General features: G+C 36.8%; 3 protein-coding genes across 3 annotated transcripts; all 3 read left to right on the top strand.

Moving 5' to 3' along the window:
- The first annotated feature begins 3238 nt into the window (after positions 1 to 3238).
- LOC105968316 (calcium-transporting ATPase 12, plasma membrane-type) lies at positions 3239 to 6331 on the top strand. Its single transcript, XM_088812591.1, has one exon. The coding sequence runs from the start codon at positions 3323 to 3325 to the stop codon at positions 6221 to 6223; it is 2901 nt and encodes a 966-aa protein (XP_088668717.1). The 5' UTR covers positions 3239 to 3322; the 3' UTR covers positions 6224 to 6331.
- Positions 6332 to 9991: 3660 nt separating this feature from the next.
- On the top strand, positions 9992 to 13034 carry SCL13 (SCARECROW-like 13). The gene is made up of 2 exons (XM_012993614.2): positions 9992 to 10175; positions 10947 to 13034. The coding sequence occupies exon 2, from the start codon at positions 11035 to 11037 to the stop codon at positions 12691 to 12693; it is 1659 nt and encodes a 552-aa protein (XP_012849068.2). The 5' UTR covers positions 9992 to 10175; positions 10947 to 11034; the 3' UTR covers positions 12694 to 13034.
- Positions 13035 to 16659: 3625 nt separating this feature from the next.
- LOC105968317 (uncharacterized) lies at positions 16660 to 20026 on the top strand. Its single transcript, XM_088812139.1, has 7 exons — positions 16660 to 17116; positions 17336 to 17756; positions 17845 to 18388; positions 18486 to 18648; positions 18740 to 18903; positions 19017 to 19275; positions 19526 to 20026. The coding sequence occupies exons 1-7, from the start codon at positions 16748 to 16750 to the stop codon at positions 19685 to 19687; spliced, it is 2082 nt and encodes a 693-aa protein (XP_088668265.1). The 5' UTR covers positions 16660 to 16747; the 3' UTR covers positions 19688 to 20026.
- The last annotated feature ends 60 nt before the right edge of the window (positions 20027 to 20086 follow it).

The raw sequence follows: 20086 nt of genomic DNA, 5'->3' as shown, positions 1-20086 counted from the left end.
TTTCTTGTCAATTCTTTTTATTATTATTATTTTTTTAATTATAATTTTTGTCTTTGTCTTGTTGGAATAGAATGGCATGCTGTGATGAAAGCTGCTGATGCTGATAGGTTGCTTTTCATTTTTTTATTTATTTTTATTTTTTTTTAAAATATAATGCTTCCACCCTCTATTATCTTGTTAATAATTAACTAATTATATTATTCTATGTTGTACTTGTACCTGATAAAGTTTATTGAGTAATATGCACATTTATTTATTTATATATTTATTTATAATATACAGAATAGCGCGCGTGCTTTTGAGATGCGTGTGTGTGGAAGTATTTGTATTGTATGCAAGTGAATAGCGCGTATCGTTAGGGAGCTTTGAGCTTTGTCACCACTCACGTGTTTTATATTTTTTTATCTCACCAAACATTTTTTCTTTATTTTTCTTCAATTTAAATTAATCTTTTAATATTTTGCCTAATTAGGAAAGAATTGGCCCATAATAGACATTAGTAACGCGAGGCCAATGAACTCATCAATTCTTTTGTTCATAATGATATATATTCGAAATTTTTAATACGACGTTATTTCTTGAACTCTGATATCCGTTTTTTAAAAATACCCACAATAAAATTACATGCGTACATTAGATAAATTTCACTCTCGTATACCTGTGAACCACACTAGAGATTATGCGACGAGCTCGATCTGAAAAATGTTGACAAAGTCGATCTGTCGAATTTGGATTTTCACAAAGCATAGTTGATGTTTTAATTTTTATTTTTTTTATCAGACACAAATAATCTTAATTAAAAGCCAGATTATATTTGTAATTAAAATTTTGAATTCATAGATGAATTTGAAATGAAAACCACAAAGTATGAAGCATATGTCTATATCCGTAATTTAACTTCTTGTTTAGGAATATTAGTGGCGTGGCATCATGGATTTGTCTTGGTGTACTCTGTAGTGATTCTATCTACCTTCTTCCATCACCTTTTCACTTTGGTTCAGTATTTAGGATTACCTTTTACCTTTTAAAAAAAAAAAATATTTATATATTTAATTTATTCATGTAAGAATAAATGAAGAAAAATACACGTAAATCGATTCGAGCAAGGCTTGATTTTGGACATGTTTTGTTAATGGGCCAAATTAAATGTGGATATAGTTCGGGCCCATTGAAGCGGGCCTATACTATTTTGTTAATGGGCCAAATGTATATGGTGATATGTTACATGTTCCACAACCACACGGAAGCGCGTGGCATGAAATGGAAATTTCTTATTTTGTGTAAAATTCACTTTCTAAAACTGTCAAATTATTTATATTTAAATTTATTCAATTTCATATAACGGGGACTAATAGTTTCAAACAATTTAAATAGTGAAGATGGAGTAGAAGGCTATGTTTAGTCAACTTCATTACGCGTAAGAAAAATGTGATGAGTATATCGCTGGAAAACAAATATTTTTATCAATTTTTTTTTTTCAGGGGAGCAATTAATAAATTTCATTTTTAACAATACTTTTAGGGCAATACACCTCTTAGTTAGCACATTTGGTGACTAAGCAGTCATTACTAACTATAATTCTAAATGACAAAGATGATTAATTACTTAGGTGGTGTTTGCAAATGCTTTTTGAAAGTGAATATGCGGCTTTTTTTGCTCATAATCTGTTTTTAGGTGTTTGCGAAATCAACTTTTACTTTTGCTTCTCTTAAAATAATCTGATTTAAGCTATTTTTTTAAAAGCACCCCTAACCCTGTTTTTTCAATTTTAGTTCATTTTCCGAAATATTTGCAAACACCCCAACCTTTATAAATAAGCACTTAAAACTAACTTAAATCACAATCACTAACTTCTGCTTTTAAATAATCATTTGCAAACACCACCTTAATTAGGATTTGATTTCCACATGCTAACTAGAAAAATATATATATATATATATATATATATATATATATATATATATATATATATATATATATATATATATTCACGATGCATGTTTTTCAGTTATTCAGTTATTGAAATGGTTCTTAATTAACTTCATTTAATTGCAACTTTTCAACAAATTATGTCATCTAAATTTATGTTACTGGAGGACGCGGAGTTGAAATTCAAGGCATGCAGCTTCAGATAAGGATTAATTTTTTGAGTGAATTAATTAATTAATTAATTAATTAATGAAGCTTCATGGCAGCTTCAGAATGAGGCATGCAGAGATATTGGGATGCATCCCCCCCCAATTAATTTATTTTTTTTCATTTTTTTTCTCTTTTTATTTTTTATATAAGCAAAAATAAATAAGGCAGCAGACGTAATTGCTTCTATAAATTGGTCATACTCCATTTGTTCCACAATAACTGTCTTTTTTTAAAAATATTTTTGTTTCATATTATCTGTCACTTTAGATTTCCAATACTGCATTAACTGTATTTTTCATGTTTTAACCTTATTAATGAAACTCTATTCATTAATTTTCTCTTATAAATTAAATATTAAATGTTGTTTTAGTCATTTTTATATAATTTTTCTAAAATTAAGATACATTTATTGAATTTATTAATTTTTGTGAAAAGTGAAAAGTGAGTATATTTTTCAATTTTCACCTTAATATGGATCAACAAACACGGCCTTTGACTTATTGGCTTTACACACTGATGAATTAAAAAAATATTTTTTTAAATAAAGGAGTGAAGCTTCAAGGCAATTTCTTTCAATAGTGTCAATAACTATAAATACCGTCACTCTCTTCACTTGTCAAAAAAAAAAAAGAAAGAAAAGCAAGTTAAGAAATAGCTCCAGCCAACTCACTGAGTCACTCTCACACACGCTCACTGAGTCCTGACTATTTCTATGTTTTGTGTGTAACAGGGCTGCTAACGTGCGCATGATGGTGGTGTAATAGTTTACGGCTGCCTCCGAAGAAACAGGGAAATCAAGACGATGTCGGAGTCGGAGGAGATCTCAGCAGGTTTCGACGTCGAAGCACAGCAATCACTTCTCGGAACAACGTCCGTACCGCCGCCCGCAGAAACAGCCACCGCCAGTATCAGGTCAATTATTTTGCTCATTCGTTCCACTCAACTCTTCAAGTTGGGCCGCGCCGGAGCTCACAACTACCACGATGCCGCCGATATAATCAGCCGCACTACTTCTTCACCGCGGTCAAGCTCAGCTGCTAGTTACGCTTCTATCCCCATCGCCGCCGATGATCAGATTCTCATTAACATTCCGGTATATATCTATCATCAAACATTCATTTAGTATTTAATTAATCATAATATATACTTGTATTAATTAATTATTTGATGAAATAATTAATACATGTACGCTAATTCATTTGCAAATAAGGGTTCATTAACGATTGAAGCAGCAGCAGATGCAACTTTGCAGCAGGAGATCTTGACCGCACAATCGGTCGTCAACATCGAGCTCCAACGCGCTGTGCAGATTAACAACATCGCCGATATTGTGAAGAAGAGGAATCTGCAGAAACTAAATGATTTTGGAGGTGTTAGAGGAGTGGCAGAAGCACTATACACAGATCTGGACAAAGGAATAATAATCTCAAACCCTAAAAAAACCTGCACCCAACTTCTCCTCACTTTCTTCCATTCTTTTCTAGAAGCTTGCAACAACTACACCATCTTTCTCCTCTCCTTCGCTGCGATTTTGTCGCTAGGGTTCGGAATCAAGGAGGAAGGCTTGTGCATGGGCTGGCTCAACGGCGCGCTCATAATTTTCACAATCTTCATTCTTGTCACGTGTACTGCCGTACACAAGTGCTGGGAAGAGAGGTCACGTAAAAAAATGGAGAACAGTTTTTTACGTGAGATTTGTAATAGGGTGCAAGTAGTTAGAGGTGGGGAATTTGAGTCTATTAAGGAAACCGACCTCGAAGTTGGCGACATAGCAGTTCTGCGAAAGGGAGATCGTGTTCTCGCCGATGGCATTTTCGTAGATAGCCGAGCAGCGCTCGAGCTAGACGACAGCGGCTCGGTAATCGATGAGGATAACCCGTTTTTGTTTTACGGCAGTAGAGTGATCAACGGAGACGCTCGGATGCTGGTCACATCCACGGGCATGGACACGTTGTGGGGTGAGACAATGAAGAACCAGCTGCTAGGGTTGGACGACAAGAGGTGTAAATTCGAGTCTTATATTCATACTTTGAATACATGTATTCATTTTGTTGCGCTTGGTATAACCATCCTCTTCATCATAGTGCTTTTCCTACGATACAAATTCGGAAAGTTGGATGACGAGAGGAGATACAGGCCGGAGTCCAAGGGAGAGCCTGTCTCTGTGAAAACTATAGTGGAAGCTATGAAAGGAATCGTTACGGGATCTAAGCCGACGGCTAGGGTTTTGACAACTTTGTTAAGTGTCTCGTTGTTGGGGGTAATGGAAGGTATGCCACTTGTCATCTCGATTGCAACAATTATATGGAGCCGCAAAACACTAGCGCGCAAGGCCACTGAGAGAGATTACCTTGCTTGCATTAAGATGGCCAGTGTCACTACCGTAATTTGCGCCGACAAATTCGGAGGGCTGACGGAGCACGATTGTAAAGAGGTCGAAATCGACAAGTTTTATGTTGGTCAAGGATTTGTGTGTGAAAGCTCGGTTGTAGCATCCAATGTTCTCGATGGTTTATGTGATGGAATCGGTACGGTTTTTCTGACGCACGGAGATGATTATTGCGGGTCGGAATTAGGGCAGATGGTGTCGTGGGCCGAGGGGAAATTGGGCATGAAAAGAGAATCTGTGATTGATCAATGCACACTGATAAGCTATTGCAGTGTGAATATAGATCCCTTGCAACAACTTTGCCAAGTAGTAATAATGGAGAAACGTAGTAATGAGAGATACCTACATTGTAAAGGACCACCGGGATATATACTGTCGTTGTGTTCACACCAGTACGATGCTGACGGGAGAGTACAGGAAATAGACGAACCGAAACGGAGAACCCTCGAACAAGCCATTCAATATATGCAATCTGATGATCAAGTGATTGCATTTGCTTGTAAGCGTGTGACGACGGATTTCGATCATGAGTCCTCAGCACCAGTTGAATCGAAAGACTTGATCTTCTTAGCAATGATTAGACAGAGAGAAACGAGAACCGACGATACGAAACGAGCAATCACACGCTTGAAGGCCGAACGTGGAATTAAGACAGTTCTTGCCACAGGAGATCATGTCGATGTACTTGTAACCATTGCCCGAAACTGCGGGCTGTTAACTACCGACTCGGATGAAGATTTATCGGTTAGTATTACAGCCGCCGAAGAATTCCGTGAATGGAGCAATGAACAGAAAATGGAGCAGGCAGACAAGATTTGTGTTATGGGAAACTGTCTCCCATCTGACAAGATCCTTCTCATAGACTTGTTGCAAAAGAAAGGCCAAGTGGTGGCGCTTCTAGCACAGCGAACAACCGACGCGCCGGCACTGAGAAAAGCTGACGTGGGCATCGCTTTCGGATCTTGGAGCTCCGAATTGGCAAGAGAGTGCTCCGACATCACCATCTGGGATATTGGTAGTAACCCCTTCACCTTTCTGCTAAACGTCGTCGTAGGCGGGATCCATTTTCAAGAAAACATCAGAAAATCCATCCAGCTCCAGCTTATCGTCACAATCTCAAGCACGCTGATCAACTTCACTGCAATCGTGTTCCTCGGAGATTCCTCCATAACAGCCGCCCAGCTTCTCTGGCTGAATCTGGTCGTCGCACTCGCGGGACTGGTGCTAATGCTGACTGGGCCGTCGCCGGCGGCGGTGACGTCATCGTCGGGAAAGCTGATGACGAAGGCCATGTGGAGGAATATAGGCGTTCAAGCTGCGTACCAGACGATCGTGTTCGTGGGGCTTCAGCACAGAGGGAAGGATATGCTGGGAACGAGTGGGGGGCGAGTCAAATCGGTGATATACAACGGGTTGTTCCTGTGCCAGATGTTCAACAAATTCGTAGCTAGAGAGATCGAAAGGAAGAATTTCATGAGTGGTTTATTTGAGAAGAAGAACGGTTGGTTTTGGGTGGGTTTGGTTGGGTTCTTGATGAGTCAGATAGTGTTTGCGGCGGCGGAGCATGTTATCCTGGGCACTCCGGGGTTGACTTTTCAGCTATGGGGTTTCTGCTTCCTAATCGGCGTCGTTTCATGGGTGCTGGATTGGATTGGAAAAATTGTCTCTAATTTCATTGATGCTGCACAGGATTAATTGGTTGATTTTAATTTGAAATATATTTTTTTATTTTGCAGAATAATGCACGTAGAATAAATTTCAATCCAAAATATATACGCAGCAGCCTCATATTTTAGTTCCAAATAGATAAGTTCATCTTTTGTTGGCTATGCATGTGACAAGTCTTGAATCTTGATATATATATGAGCAAAATATTTCCAACATATTCTTTAATTATTAATTAGCTAAATTTCTTACACAAAATTTTGCTATCTTTAGCATAAAACACCACACTAAATTCCCCCCCTTTTTTTTTTCCTTTCTGGAATTTAATCAGAATATTTCAGACATATATAATCGAAGGGTAAATTACAACCACCCACGAAGTATGGTCAAATTACGAAAAAATCTGTTTTGGTATTTAACAACCACCCCTCAACTATATATGATATTCTTACACGAGTACCATATATCCTTGCGGTTTCGAATTTAGTGAAATCTTCTAAATTATATGGAATATTCTTAATTTTTTACCCGTTTTATCCCATTCGGGCTCCACATTTTGAAGCTAGATGATCATAAGATTTGTTTTCTGGCTTGTACATATATCAGATTGTGGTGCATCAGAAACTATATTTTTGCACAAAACAAGTACAAACTAGAAAATACTCCCAAGAATCTAGATGATTATGTTGAATTTGACACCATAAGGGTGGAAATGTAAGAAGATTCATAGTTAAGGGGTAGATGTAACGACTATCGAAACAGAAGATAGTTTTTCATAACTTAATCATACATCAGGAAATTTACCCATATAATTCCGGCACATGGATTACTAACAAAAAAAAAAAATATCATTGGAATTAAAATGAAACGATTGTTTTCGAGAAGGGGAAGCGGGTAGAGAGACAACACATGTATATATGATTAATCGCAAACTGGAAAAACGAGAGGTTCGTATGATTATAGTTGTGCAGAGAACTAACCTGAAGAAGCTTAACTTGTGGTGGATTGATGAGGAACGCAAAAATGAAATTGGTGTAGTCGGTGGGGATTCTTTCCATTCTTCTCCAAGTCAACTTTTTACATTACGCGGACTACTACTTGTCGTTGTTCATTTGCAGCTGCCTCTTCTCATTATGTTAATAGAGTCTCATATATATATATATATATATATCTCAGCTGGGGGGCCCACACACTAATTCATTGCGTCTTCCGGGAAGCTTCACTGGTGGATGGTGCCATTCATTTGGTGGGCCCCAACATTATATTACGAAAAAACCCCTCAAGTTTGAGTAATTATAATTAACCTCTTCAACTATGAATTTTCTTACACTTTTATCCTTGCAGTTTCAAATTTGGTGGAACCTTCTACATTATGTGATGAATTCTATAGTTTGCCCTCGTTTTACCCCATTCAAGCCCCATATTTTCAAACAGATGATCATACATAAGATGTGTCTTTTGACTTGTAAATATCATATTGTACGTGTCTCATCAGAAACTGCATTTTTACACAAAAATACAACTTAGAGAACATTCCACGAAATTTAGAAGATTATGTTTAATTTGACACCATAAGGGTGAGCACGTAGGGGTGTTCATAGTTGATGGATAGTTGTAATTACTCAAACAAAAGTTTTTTTTTTTTTTTTTTTTGTAATTTGACCATAACTTAAGGGGTGATCTTAATTTACCCTAAGAAGAATAAACATTTTTTTAATATTACTTTTGCCTCCTCATTTTTTTCTTAAATATGTGTTTTAATCTTTAATTTTTTGTTCTTCTCTATAATCTTATATAAATTATAGATATTTAACTTGTATTATTTTACATAAAATTGGATGAAATCAGCGAAATTCAAAGTTTGTTTTCGATTTAAAGCCCTGGTCCAATGAATTGTAAAAATCGTTATTGCAACTAAAAACATACATTATAGTAAACTCTTTTTATTAATGCCAGTCTAAACTTTCGAACGTGTAGATGTTACCACCAGGTAATATACAACCACGTCACATGCGCCAAATTGAAATTATTTAATCAATTGTTTTTACTTTTTATATCATCGTTTTATTGGAATATGCCTTGTAGATACTATTTGGATGAAATAATATCAAAATCTGGTATTTGTATTGTGTGACTAGTTGAATTAAACAATCTGTTTTCTGTAGCAACCAACATTTGGTCCTGTCAGATTTTTTTGCTCGACGTTGCAAAAGTCCAACTAGGTGAACTCTCTAATTCATCTTTTGTTTATCTTCACTTAATTTTGTGGGTTTTAAATATATTCTTTTTTAAAAATCGGTAAGTAATTAATTCAAGGATTCATATATGTTTTAATTTTTTATTTTGTTAAATTCCATGTTGGTAGGAAATCATTCAATTTAGGCCAAGCCCAACACGTGAGAATACAAACTCCACATTGATGTGATATTATTCAATTTGGGCCAAGCTAAATTCATTTTAATCTTGAATTTCACTAAAAAAACCGATTTGAGACTTGACTTGCACCCTAACAGTTTACTAACTCGATTTTATTTATATCGAATAATTTGGATTGAAATAGGATACTCAATATGCATGGGAGTCAAATATCCACGTATGCCATACCCTCTTCTGTGAAATTGTGGAAGAAATTGATAATATTTTATTTTCCGTTAACATCAAACAAGAAAGAGAAATAAAACTCACGATTTCCGTTATTTCCACGTCACTGTGAAATTACGCCAAAAAATAGTAACCAATACAAAAATAATTGTAGTAATGATGAAGGAACAATTGAACATATGGGGAAATTTATGTTGCTTCTTGGAAGAAGGCGGTTAAAAACGACGTCACAATTCTGAATACGCGGCCTTGTCATACAAACCTTCGTTTTTGCACTTATTTACAGAAAAGCCATTTGACGTGTTTTGGCTGCTCTTTTGTCTTGTAGCTTTTAGTTGGCAACTATTATTATATTAAATTAATTACTCATTAAAAATTATTAAGCAAATAAATAAATATTCCATGTAGTCTATTAATCTTTGCCTCAATTTCATCACTTTGTTCTCCAAATAAAATTTTATGTACTTCCAAGAAAATAATACTATACTTTACATATACCAAAATAATAATATATATAAATAAATACATTTGAAGAAAATATTAATGGAAAATTATCCATAATTAGAAGAGAAAAAAATAAACTAAAATAATTACAAAGATGCCCATACGGTTCTTAAATAAAAAAATAACAACAAAAAAATAATTAAGAAAAAATAGAAATAGCAAAAAAAGTAGACAACAATTCCAGCCAGATAAGAAAAAAATAGAAAATTAGTAGAATATTTTTATTTTTCACAAAAATGTGTTGTCTAATTAAGATTGTCATATTGTTAACTCTTTTATATATAAGATATTTTCCTATAATCTCCAACAAACCCAAATTGTGCCGTTTAAACACTAAAACACAACCTTAATTTGTGGTTTCAAGAAACAAATAGCTCGAGCTTTAATCTTGTTTAGTGAATAAACAACGAATTAAGAGAATTAAAGGAAAGTCGTGTGCCCCCCAAACTTATTACACAAACTTGGACATTTTAATTGTATATAAATATATATGTGTGTGTATATATACATAAGAACTACGATAATTAGAAGAAAAGAAAAAGTGTATAAAAATAGAAAAAAGTACAAATGTAAATGAATATTTAGTTTATTTTTGTGATGTAATTGGAAAGTCAAGTTTGAATCGCAATTGAATTAATTAACCGACCCGGAATAATATATAGTACATCAGGGTCCGGGTCTACGCGTTTCCGAGGGGCCTTTTCGTAGTAAAATCATAAATGAAGGGCATTTATTTCCCAATTAAGAACTGCCCAGCATTAAATCAAACACTAAAAATGCACTCCACATTGTTCATTTCATTTTCAGCACAAACACAGCTCTCTCTCTCTCTCTCCTCTCTCTCTCTCTAGAACAACACAGCTGAAAATCTGCACAGGTATGCAGCTACTATACGGATACAGTTTAGTAATTTCTTCAAGCACATGATCTTTGTTTCTGTAGTTTTAAATTTCCTTTTAATTTTTTTTTCTAGGTTGAATTTGTGAATTGTGGTATTTGAATTGTGTATGAGTAAGGGATTGAAATTCATGTTTTAACAAATTATGCTTTTGCTTTGACAGATTTCGATATGCATGTTAATTTTTTATTTAATTTTATGTCTTCGTTTTGGTTCTCATGTGAGTTGTTGAAGCATGTGTTTCTTTCTTCTCTGTTTTTCAATTAGATATTTCCTGTTTAATCAGAATTCACCCCCAATAATCGCATCTCAAGTATACTGTAGATTTAGTTCTTGTCCTTGAAGAATTATATCTGTAGATTTAATTTGTTCTGATTTTTCCATTAATTTAGTTGTTCTGTGGTGTTGACTAGCTGACATCTGTTTGACTTTTTGGGTCATGTTCTTGGTATATTAGGGTCCTGTTAAAGCTTCCAATCTGATTTTCCCCCCATTTTATGTCTGTATTTTACAAATGATTTACAGATTGAGAAGTGCATCTTCGTTTCACTTGTTTTAGTTTCTTTAGTGCATATATCGAACTTGCTCGTGGTTTGTATACTGGATTTTATGAACTATATAATTTGCTCGTGGTGAAAGTGGACGTGGCTAAGAAAAATAATCGAAATTCATTATCGAGGAAGTTTCTCTTTGCGACCGGTGGTTTGTACTGAAGAAATGCATTGACCCGTTCGTTCTTTCTATTGGCAGATCTTGTTGCTTCTCGTATTCTACCACAAAGTCTGCTCTTGTTTGAGTGGATGTAGCAAAAATACGTGTCATTGCTGCTTTTCTTGAGATGCAAGCATCCCGAGAATCAAAAAAATCCACCCATAACCAAACTCATTACAATCAACCGATGCCGCAGATTAACCCCTACGGCTTTTCTTCTCTCCAAGCTCTGAACAATGACTCGACCGATAGCAAAAGCCAGGGGACTGAAGTTACATTCCAAGCTTACAACGAACAGTTCTTCACTCTCGAATCTACCCCGGCAGCTGATTACATCGCTTACAATTCACCTTCAACTATAAGCGTCTCTTCCAACAGAAGCCCCTTCTCTCCACAAGGCTCTCACTCGTACGCATCTGATCTCCACCCTCCATCCGATAACACATGCAGCTCACCCCTGAGTGGTTCCTCTGAGTTTGACGATGAAAACAAGCTGTTACGCGCACTATGGGTATTGAGAAACGAACTGCTCGGACCCGAATCCGAAACCGACGACAGTGGCTCCTTCAATGGCATATTGGCACAACCTTCTCCCTTCACAAAGTACAACAGAGTCCTCGAAATGGCGCCCCACATGGACCTGAACCAACTGCTCTTTGCATGTGCTGAAATAGTGTCGGAAGTTGACACCGTCCCGTTTTCAGACAGACAGGTGGCGATTTCTGCGGCTGAAGCTTTGATGGACATATTGGAAAAGATGGTGTCAGTTTCTGGCGAGCCTTCACAGAGGTTAGGTGCGTATATGTTGGAAGGTCTTAGGGCGAGGCTGTTATCTTCGGGGAGCATAATCTACAAAAAACTGAAGTGTAAAGAGCCGACGGGTTCCGAACTAATGTCTTACATGCACGTGCTTTTCCAAATCTGCCCTTACTACAAGTTCGCCTACATGTCTGCTAACGTAGTCATAGGTGAAGCAATGGAGAACGAAAACAGGATCCATGTAATAGATTTCCAAATCGCGCAGGGTAGTCAGTGGGTGTCGTTCATCCAGGCTCTATCACGTAGGCCGGGGGGCCCACCGTATATTCGCATTACAGGTATAGACGATTCTCAATCGGCTTACGCTCGAAACGGAGGGCTGGATTTAGTCGGCCAGAGGCTAGTGCAAGTTGCGGAGTCTTGCGGAGTGCCGTTGGAATTTCACGGAGCGGGTATGTCAGGGTGCGAGGTTCAGCTCGAGAGTCTCGGAATTCGAAACGGGGAAGCGTTGGCCGTGAATTTTCCGTATATACTCCACCACATGCCAGACGAGAGTGTCAGCACTACGAACCACCGGGACCGCTTACTCAGGCTGGTCAAGAGCTTGTCTCCTAAAGTCGTGACACTCGTCGAACAAGAATCGAACACGAACACTGCAAATTTCGTTCAAAGATTCTGCGAGACTCTGGATTTCTACACGGCCATGTTTGAGTCTATTGATGCTGCACGTGCGAGGGACGACAGGCAGAGGATTAGTGCGGAGGAGCACTGTGTGGCGAAGGATATTGTAAACATTTTGGCTTGTGAGGGTATGGAGAGAGTAGAAAGGCACGAGGTTTTCGGAAAGTGGAGATTGAGGCTAACTATGGCTGGGTTTACTCCGGTGCAGTTGAGTTCGTCGGTTAGTGATGCGGTTAGGGATATGCTCAAGGAATACAGCTCGAATTACAGATTGGCGGAGGGGAATGGTGCTTTGTATCTCGGATGGAAGAACAGAGCTTTGTCTACTTCTTCTGCATGGAGATAAATTATACATACATACAATATATATGTAAGTATGTATGTATGTATGTATGATCAGAAAGGGAGAGGAGGAAATAGTGAGGTAAAACACTTGTAGATTTATGGTATAGAGCACTTTTTTTTATTTACTTGTAAAGTGAATTTGCTGTTGTGTTTTGTGCTTCTTTTATTTGGAGGTAATTGGAAAGCTCTTCTGACAGAGCCTAGTTCTGACTTGGTCAACCCTTTTTTTTTTTTTTTAATTGTACGGAGTCATAGGAAGATTGGTACAGACATTGCAACTAAGTACAATGTTGAATATTATTTATTAATAATTGAATCTCCTTTTTTGTTTTTCTTTGATTATTCTTCTCTTGTAGCACATGCCACGATGCTAGTTGGAAACTTCCAATAATAAAAAGTAGGGATTATTTCACAAAGGTCCCCATTAGACAAGTTAGTTACATTAGGTCAAAAAAAATTATCAATTTTTAGGTCAAAAAAAAATTATCAATTTTAAGATAAATCTAAAACGTTTTTTATTAGTTAAAAAAAGTAAAGTTTTACCATTATACTCTTTAATTATTTATTCAACTATAATTTCATTGTGTACAATAATCACCGCCGCTTACTCAAAAATAAAAAATAAAAATCACAGCCTCTTATTCGTCACCTTACCGTCCCCTTCCACCACCGCCACCACCATATACACCACGCTCCGAGCAACTCTACCTTCATCCACCGCCGCCGCGCCGCCGTCGGAGAGGAATGTCTCCGCCGCTGAGATGGTAGCAGAGTGGTGGTCGGGAGGCACGAGATTCTGATTCGACCGTGGCTGCATCCGGATCCGGCGGAGGAAAAAAGAAAAAAAACCATTTCATTTCACTCTTTAATTTCTTCATTTCATTTTATTGATGATTTACAATATTACTCTGTGGGGATGCAGTGTGGTGGGGCTGAATTTGGACTATGCAGTGTGGGGGTTTGTGAAGCAATTGGCTTATCTAACCAATCACAATCGTGTCCGTTGGATTACGAAAGTCATCCACTTCGTCGTAAATGTTTCCAGTACCAACTCAGAAAGTTTGCGGTCCAACATCTCCTGGAACTTCAAATTCTACAGTCCCGTCGTTTTTAACGGTAGCTATTCTGTTCAACAATGTTAATTGCAGTGTTTTAAATACTTCACGATATCCCATCTATTATTCTGATTAAAAATCTCAGAAGCAGTTTTTTTAATTCTTCGAAATCTCGAAGAGTAGACATCAAAGGAAATTCTCTAAAAATATTTTCCGGAAAATCTACATAACAACTGCCTTAGGTTTCGTAATCCGACAAATAGCAATAACTTCTCCGATAAATTTTCCGGATGTCATGGACATGCTACGAAGACGTAATCCAACAATTATGCAGAGCATGGACAATTGATTACACTACTGAAAGGGGATATTTATTTACCTTCTGCTGGACATAAATTTGATTATCGAAAATCTGAGCAGCATCTTCGGCGAGTATGTCGTTGTGTTTTTGCGTCGTCTCGGTCTTGGATCGTTCCAACACAACACAATTGTGAAGAAATTGGCTAGCGATGGGAAATGTGGAGTGGTTTTTAATAATTAGTTACAGAATTTTATAGTCGTTTTCAATAATTATGTACATATTTTTTAAGTGGTTTTCGATATTTTACATAAACCATTATAAAAATTTGTACAAAAATTATAGTGGTTTTCAATAATTTTTGTACAATTTTTTATATAACTCTATGTACAGAGTGGTTTTTATGTTGACATAGTTGTTATACAGAGCGGTTTTCAAGTTATGTCGTTGCTATACATAGTGGTTTTCATGTTATATAGTTGTTATATAAAGTAGTTTTCATGTTTATATAGTTGTTTATACAGAGTGGTTTTCATATTAATATAAATTAGTTTTTATTTAAACAAACTGGAAAAAAAACCATTTTAAAAAAAAAATCGAAATTAAGAAAAAAGAAAAACCATGAAAAAACGAAAATAAAAATAAAACCATTTTTTTAAATTAAAATAAAAAACATGAAAAATATAAATAAGAAAAAAGAAATTTAAAATAAAAAACTGGAAATAAAAAAAAATAAAAAAATAAAATAATTACAAAATTTTCTTTTAAATCGAAATAAATAAAAAACATTAGACAAAACAAAAAAGAAAAGGAAAAAAAAAATGAATTGGCGTGATGACTGATGAGGGGAATAATGTTTGGAGAAAATTTGGGTGTAGATTATGGGTACAATTTTTTTTAAATTAAATAATTATACTAATTAATAATTAGTTAGGGGTGGAAATTGGAACGGAATTTCCAAATTCCGCCAATTCCGATCCGAAAATATCCGAATTTGGAACCCATTTTTTATTCCAATTTTCGATATTCCGATTTCCGATTTTTTCGATTATTTTTGAAACGGAATTGGAATTACATATAAAATTATTGAAAATTCCGATTTCCGATCCGATTTTATTTCCGAAATATATAATGTATGATATATATTATATAAAAATATAAATGTTATGATATATGCTTATATAGTTTCTATTCATATTTTGCAAGAACTATATTTGCTTTTATAAACTGATTATGTTGTTTTTACAAGTGTTTACATTTCATCTTATTGACCTTTGTTTTGAATTCTTGCATTTTGCCGGAAAATTACGAAAATATTAGGTAAAAAAATCTTTTTTTTTTTGAGTAAAGGAAAAAAAAATATTTAAATTACCATTATTTCCGATTTTGGAACAACAAATTAAGAATTAATGCAATTTCCGAAAATTCCGAACTTCCACCAATTCCGAGGTATTCCAAATTGGAATGGATTTTAAAATTCCGATTTTTTTGGAACGGAAATTGGAACCTATTTTTAACTTCCGAAAAAAATTGGAAAATTTCCGAATAAGGTATTTCCGATCCATTCCGTCCGATTTCCACCCCTGTAATTAGTGGGGGCATATATGGTTTTTCAGGCCCATTAAATTTATCTCAAATATCATTTATAAATAAATGATTTATTAATAATTAAAATCCCAATGAAGGATATTTGGCATATAACCCCATAAAAAGTAAATATTATAATTATTCCAATTTCTTAAGTTGAAAAACTAGAATAGCTGAATAAGAACCGACACACGGAAACGGTGATACCAAAAAATAGCATGTCCGAAAAATTGGGATATGGAAGTTTGGTGGAAACGTGTAGATATTTAAATATAGAGGTATATTTATATAAATTTTTGTTTATATGTAAATTTCTTTTATATATTTTCTTAGAAACATATTCAAAATAAATTTATATGCAATTCATAATTAAAACATGTAAATAATTAGGGAAACAATAAAAATTTAAAAGTTGATATTCAAATATATTTTTTATTTTTTAGAAATTGTAAAATAACTCATAAGACGTTCGACATATGTACTGCTAGCTCGGGCATCGGATACAAAATGTGTTCGGAATACAGAAACGTTACGGAATTGAAGTTTCCGTGCTACAGAGACGAAAACCATAATTCAACAAAATCGTAGCAAGGTATTTATTAGTTAGAATTGAGTTTAATGAAAATTTTAATTAATAAATAAATAAAAAGCAAATATATTTTTTTTTCCTTTTTTTTCCTGTGGGGACCACCACCACCCCGTAGCACGAGTTTCAGCAAATCTTGGTAAAATCCTCTCTTCCCTTTTCCTTATAAATCTCCAACTCATATTTAAATACCATGAAGAGAGAGAGAGAGAGGAGAGAGAGAGAGTCGTGATCTCCTAAAAAACATTGAATTGAAGAGGACTCTAAAGGAAATAAAGTATTATATATATTCTGGACTCTAGTGCATGTCCATCAACGTAAGGTAACTTATCAAGTTTGGAGCTGATATATATGCTAATATTAATTAATTAAATAATTGAGTTACCAAATATCAATTCCGAATCGAACTCCGATATATAGATAACAACTCTCTATAAATAAGGATTTAGTTTCAGAAGAAAATTTAATTAAACTTGTTTCTCGCAGTAATAATTATTAGTTTTGTTATTCTGTTCTTCCATTCTCCGATATGTTCTCTTCTTCTTCTTCCCGGACGACCACCGCCATGGACGGCGGCGAAGAAGGTGTTCAATCCGACTCTTTGCTGATATGTTTGGGTACTCTCCACTTTTCAAAAAACGGCATTATTACGAAAGAAAACACCCCCACCACTTCTCTCATCGACACCAACACCCCGTCGTCTTCTTCGTCGGGATCCAAACCCTGCGGCGCCATTCCATCTCTGAAAAACGCCGTCGCCGCAACTTTTCGGCTCGACACCAGCGCCGCGTCGTCTTCATCGTTGGGCTCCAAACCCTACAGCGTCATCCCAACCCTGAAAGAAAACGCCGCCGCCGCCGCCCCCGCCGTCGCCACCACTCCTCGGCTCGACACCAAGGCCACGTCGTCTTCATCGTCGGCCTTCAAACCCTGCGGCGCCAGTCCAACTCTCAAACACCCCGCCGTCGCCGCCGCTGCCACAACTTTTCGCTTCGACACCAGCGCCCCGTCGTCTTCATCGTTGGGCTCCAAACCCTACACCGTCATCCCAACCCTGAAAGAAAACGCCGTCGCCGCCGTCGCCGCCGTCACCACCACTCCTCGGCTCGACACCAAGGCCACGCCGTCTTCATCGTCGGCCTTCAAACCCTGCGGCGCCAGTCCAACTCTCAAACACCCCGCCGTCGCCGCCGCTGCCACAACTTTTCGCTTCGACACCTTCGCCCCGTCGTCTTCATCGTCGGGCTCCAAACCCTACACCGTCATCCCAACCCTGAAAGAAAACGCCATCCCCGCCGTCGCCGCCGTCGCCACCACTTCTCGGCTCGACACCAACGCCCCGTCGTCTTCATCGTCGGGCTCCAAACCCTACAGCGTCATTCCAACTCTTGAAAGAGACGCCGCCACCTCCGCCGCCGTCGACGCGGAACCAGAGAATATCAAGAACCAACGGCGTTGGCCCCAAGAAACCATCTCCGGCAACAGCAGCCCGCATTGGGCGTCGGAAAACATCTGGAGCGATCCCCGCTTCACTACTGGTAAATTACTTATCCACCCTTCAATCTCTCTCATTCATTAATGGAGTTTGATAAATTCAATTAATCATTTATTTTATTTAATTTGCAGGACAAGCCCCTATTCCAATCGTGGCTCCTCCGACCGTCTCCACAGCTAACAAACCACCAAAACCAAGGCATTTCAAGACACGCAACAATAAACCCCGCCTATCGAAATCCGATCTTCTCAACCAATTCAACCCCGATTATCCGTTGTGCGACGTACAATTCCCCGGATTCGACAACGGTGTCAATACCGCCTACGATTATTACGACTATTCAATCGGTCCCGCCGACTATCCGACCGCTACTTCAAACTACTCCGTGTGGAATCATCAATACGATTATTACGAGGCCATTCCAGAACCGGGGTTCCAAATCGATGTCCAGACATTCGTACATATTCTAACACAGGGAAGTATGAAACAAAAAGCAGCAGTGGTTTCGATCCTTCGAGGCTCGATAATCGCACTCATGATCGACGAAAGGGCTCACATGCAACACTTGTTCCACACGCTCGTCGAATCGTGCGAGGGCCCGCTGTTGAATGTAGTTGCTGTAGACGTGTTGTCGGACCAAGAGGGGGTTGTAAATGCAGCTGTATCTCTCCTAGGGTGAGTTCAAGATTGATTTTTTACGTCTTTTTTTTCTTTTATTATTTATTATGCATATGTAATTAAGTGGTTATTTGACTACCATGTGTTACGACAGAGCGAATTCGATCATGAAACTTATGGCGAAGCTAAGGAAGACTCATCATGCATTCAATTTGACGAAAGTTCTGTCGAATAAGTTCTTGCACGTAATGACTCACAGTTTCGGCTCGATGGTGGTCGAGAGGTGCTTAATGCTCTTCGGCTATGAGGCTAACAAGGTAAAATTCCCAATCCTCCCATTGCAGCTTTTATTTATTGTAATTTGTAACACAAATTTAATGTGATGCCTTTTTGTTTTTATTGCCTCAGATAATCTATGAAAAAGCAATCATTCATTACAAGCAATTGGCCACACATAAAACGGGGTGCCGAGCACTGAATCACTGCATCAAATATATCGAGGGCGAACAAAGGTTGAAGCTTCTCAATCTCTTAGCCGACATCTCGGATTGTCTCTCCTTCGATCCATACGGGTACTAACAAAAAATCTCCGTTTCTTGATTTTTCTCATCACACACATATATATACTTGTATAACTTTTTGTATAATATGATCAAGAATTTGTTGGCTATTGCTTTTTATGCAGGAACTATGTTGTGCAGAGAGTACTCGAACAAACAAACGAAGAAGTCAACAAGAAGATATTATGCCTCCTCGAAAAACATTTTCTAGAACTGGCCCATCTAAAAGGAGGAAGCCACGTCGTCGAGAAATGCATGAAAACCTCGGATGATGGTCTGCTTAGTGTGGTCAAAGCAATATTAGAGCGCCCCGAGACAGCTTTCGCTCTCGCCCGAGATGATTTCGGAAACTACGTCATTCAAAATGCCTTGAGAATCACTAGGGTAAAAACACTCTTCCTTTTTCAAGTTAAAAATACGATCTTTATATAAATATATGATCTTTATATATATATATATATTTACTATAGCTCTTGTGTTTTATGAGACCTTGAGAATCAGTAATGTAAAAACACTCTTCTTATATATATATATATATATATATATATATATATATATATATATATGTATACTATAGCTCTTGTGTTTTATGAGCATCTAACGGTTTTTTTTTTTCTCGTTTTTCAATTTACAGGCACGGGGTTTTAGCGGCTCGTATAATAACTTGGTGAGATGTCTGTTGCCTTACTGTAGAGAGTTGAACCAAAGCAAACCGGGAAAGTGTGTGATCGGTATTTTGAACGAAGGTCGTCTGTATCAAAGGGCAGAGAGTGGAAGAAAGGATTCAATCCTGTGAAGTAATAGTACATGTGGTGATTTGTTGCTCGTCGTTAACTGTACGAAGATGTGAGTTCTTGTGGTAGCCATTCGGAAGAACATTTCTATATATTTCTAGGACTTTTTGTTCGTGTCACGGTTGTTTATTTTGTGTCTGTTTGTTAACGGTTTTATATATTTTGTAGGATTTTTTGTTCATGTCAAAGTTGTTTTATTTTGTGTCTGTTTGAACGGTTATATATATTTTGTAGGGTTTTTTGTTAGTGTCAAAGTTGTTTTATTTTGTGTCTGTTTGAACGGTTATATTTTGTAGGATTTGTGATTTTTATTAATGAAATGTTTTGGTGTGATTTTTAGGTATGTTCTTTGAGTAACGATGTGATTAATGTTGTATATAAGTATACATATACAGTTTGTA

The sequence above is a fragment of the Erythranthe guttata genome, chromosome 13 (assembly GCF_056151865.1).
Source record: "Erythranthe guttata isolate IM_541 chromosome 13, IM_541, whole genome shotgun sequence".
NCBI lineage: Eukaryota > Viridiplantae > Streptophyta > Magnoliopsida > Lamiales > Phrymaceae > Erythranthe > Erythranthe guttata.
This window is presented reverse-complemented; position numbering and strand designations above follow the sequence as displayed.

What these genes read in the sequence shown, in the direction of transcription:
- LOC105968316 (XM_088812591.1), top strand. Translation starts at nt 3,323, where the DNA reads ATGTACGCTAATTCATTTGCAAATAAGGGTTCATTAACGATTGAAGCA.
- SCL13 (XM_012993614.2), top strand. Translation starts at nt 11,035, where the DNA reads ATGCAAGCATCCCGAGAATCAAAAAAATCCACCCATAACCAAACTCAT.
- LOC105968317 (XM_088812139.1), top strand. Translation starts at nt 16,748, where the DNA reads ATGTTCTCTTCTTCTTCTTCCCGGACGACCACCGCCATGGACGGCGGC. An exon ending in CTCCTCGGCTCGACACCAAG is followed by an intron (nt 17,117 to 17,335) that starts GCCACGTCGTCT and finishes CTCGACACCAAG; the next exon opens with GCCACGCCGTCTTCATCGTC. An exon ending in ATGCCTTGAGAATCACTAGG is followed by an intron (nt 19,276 to 19,525) that starts GTAAAAACACTC and finishes TTCAATTTACAG; the next exon opens with GCACGGGGTTTTAGCGGCTC.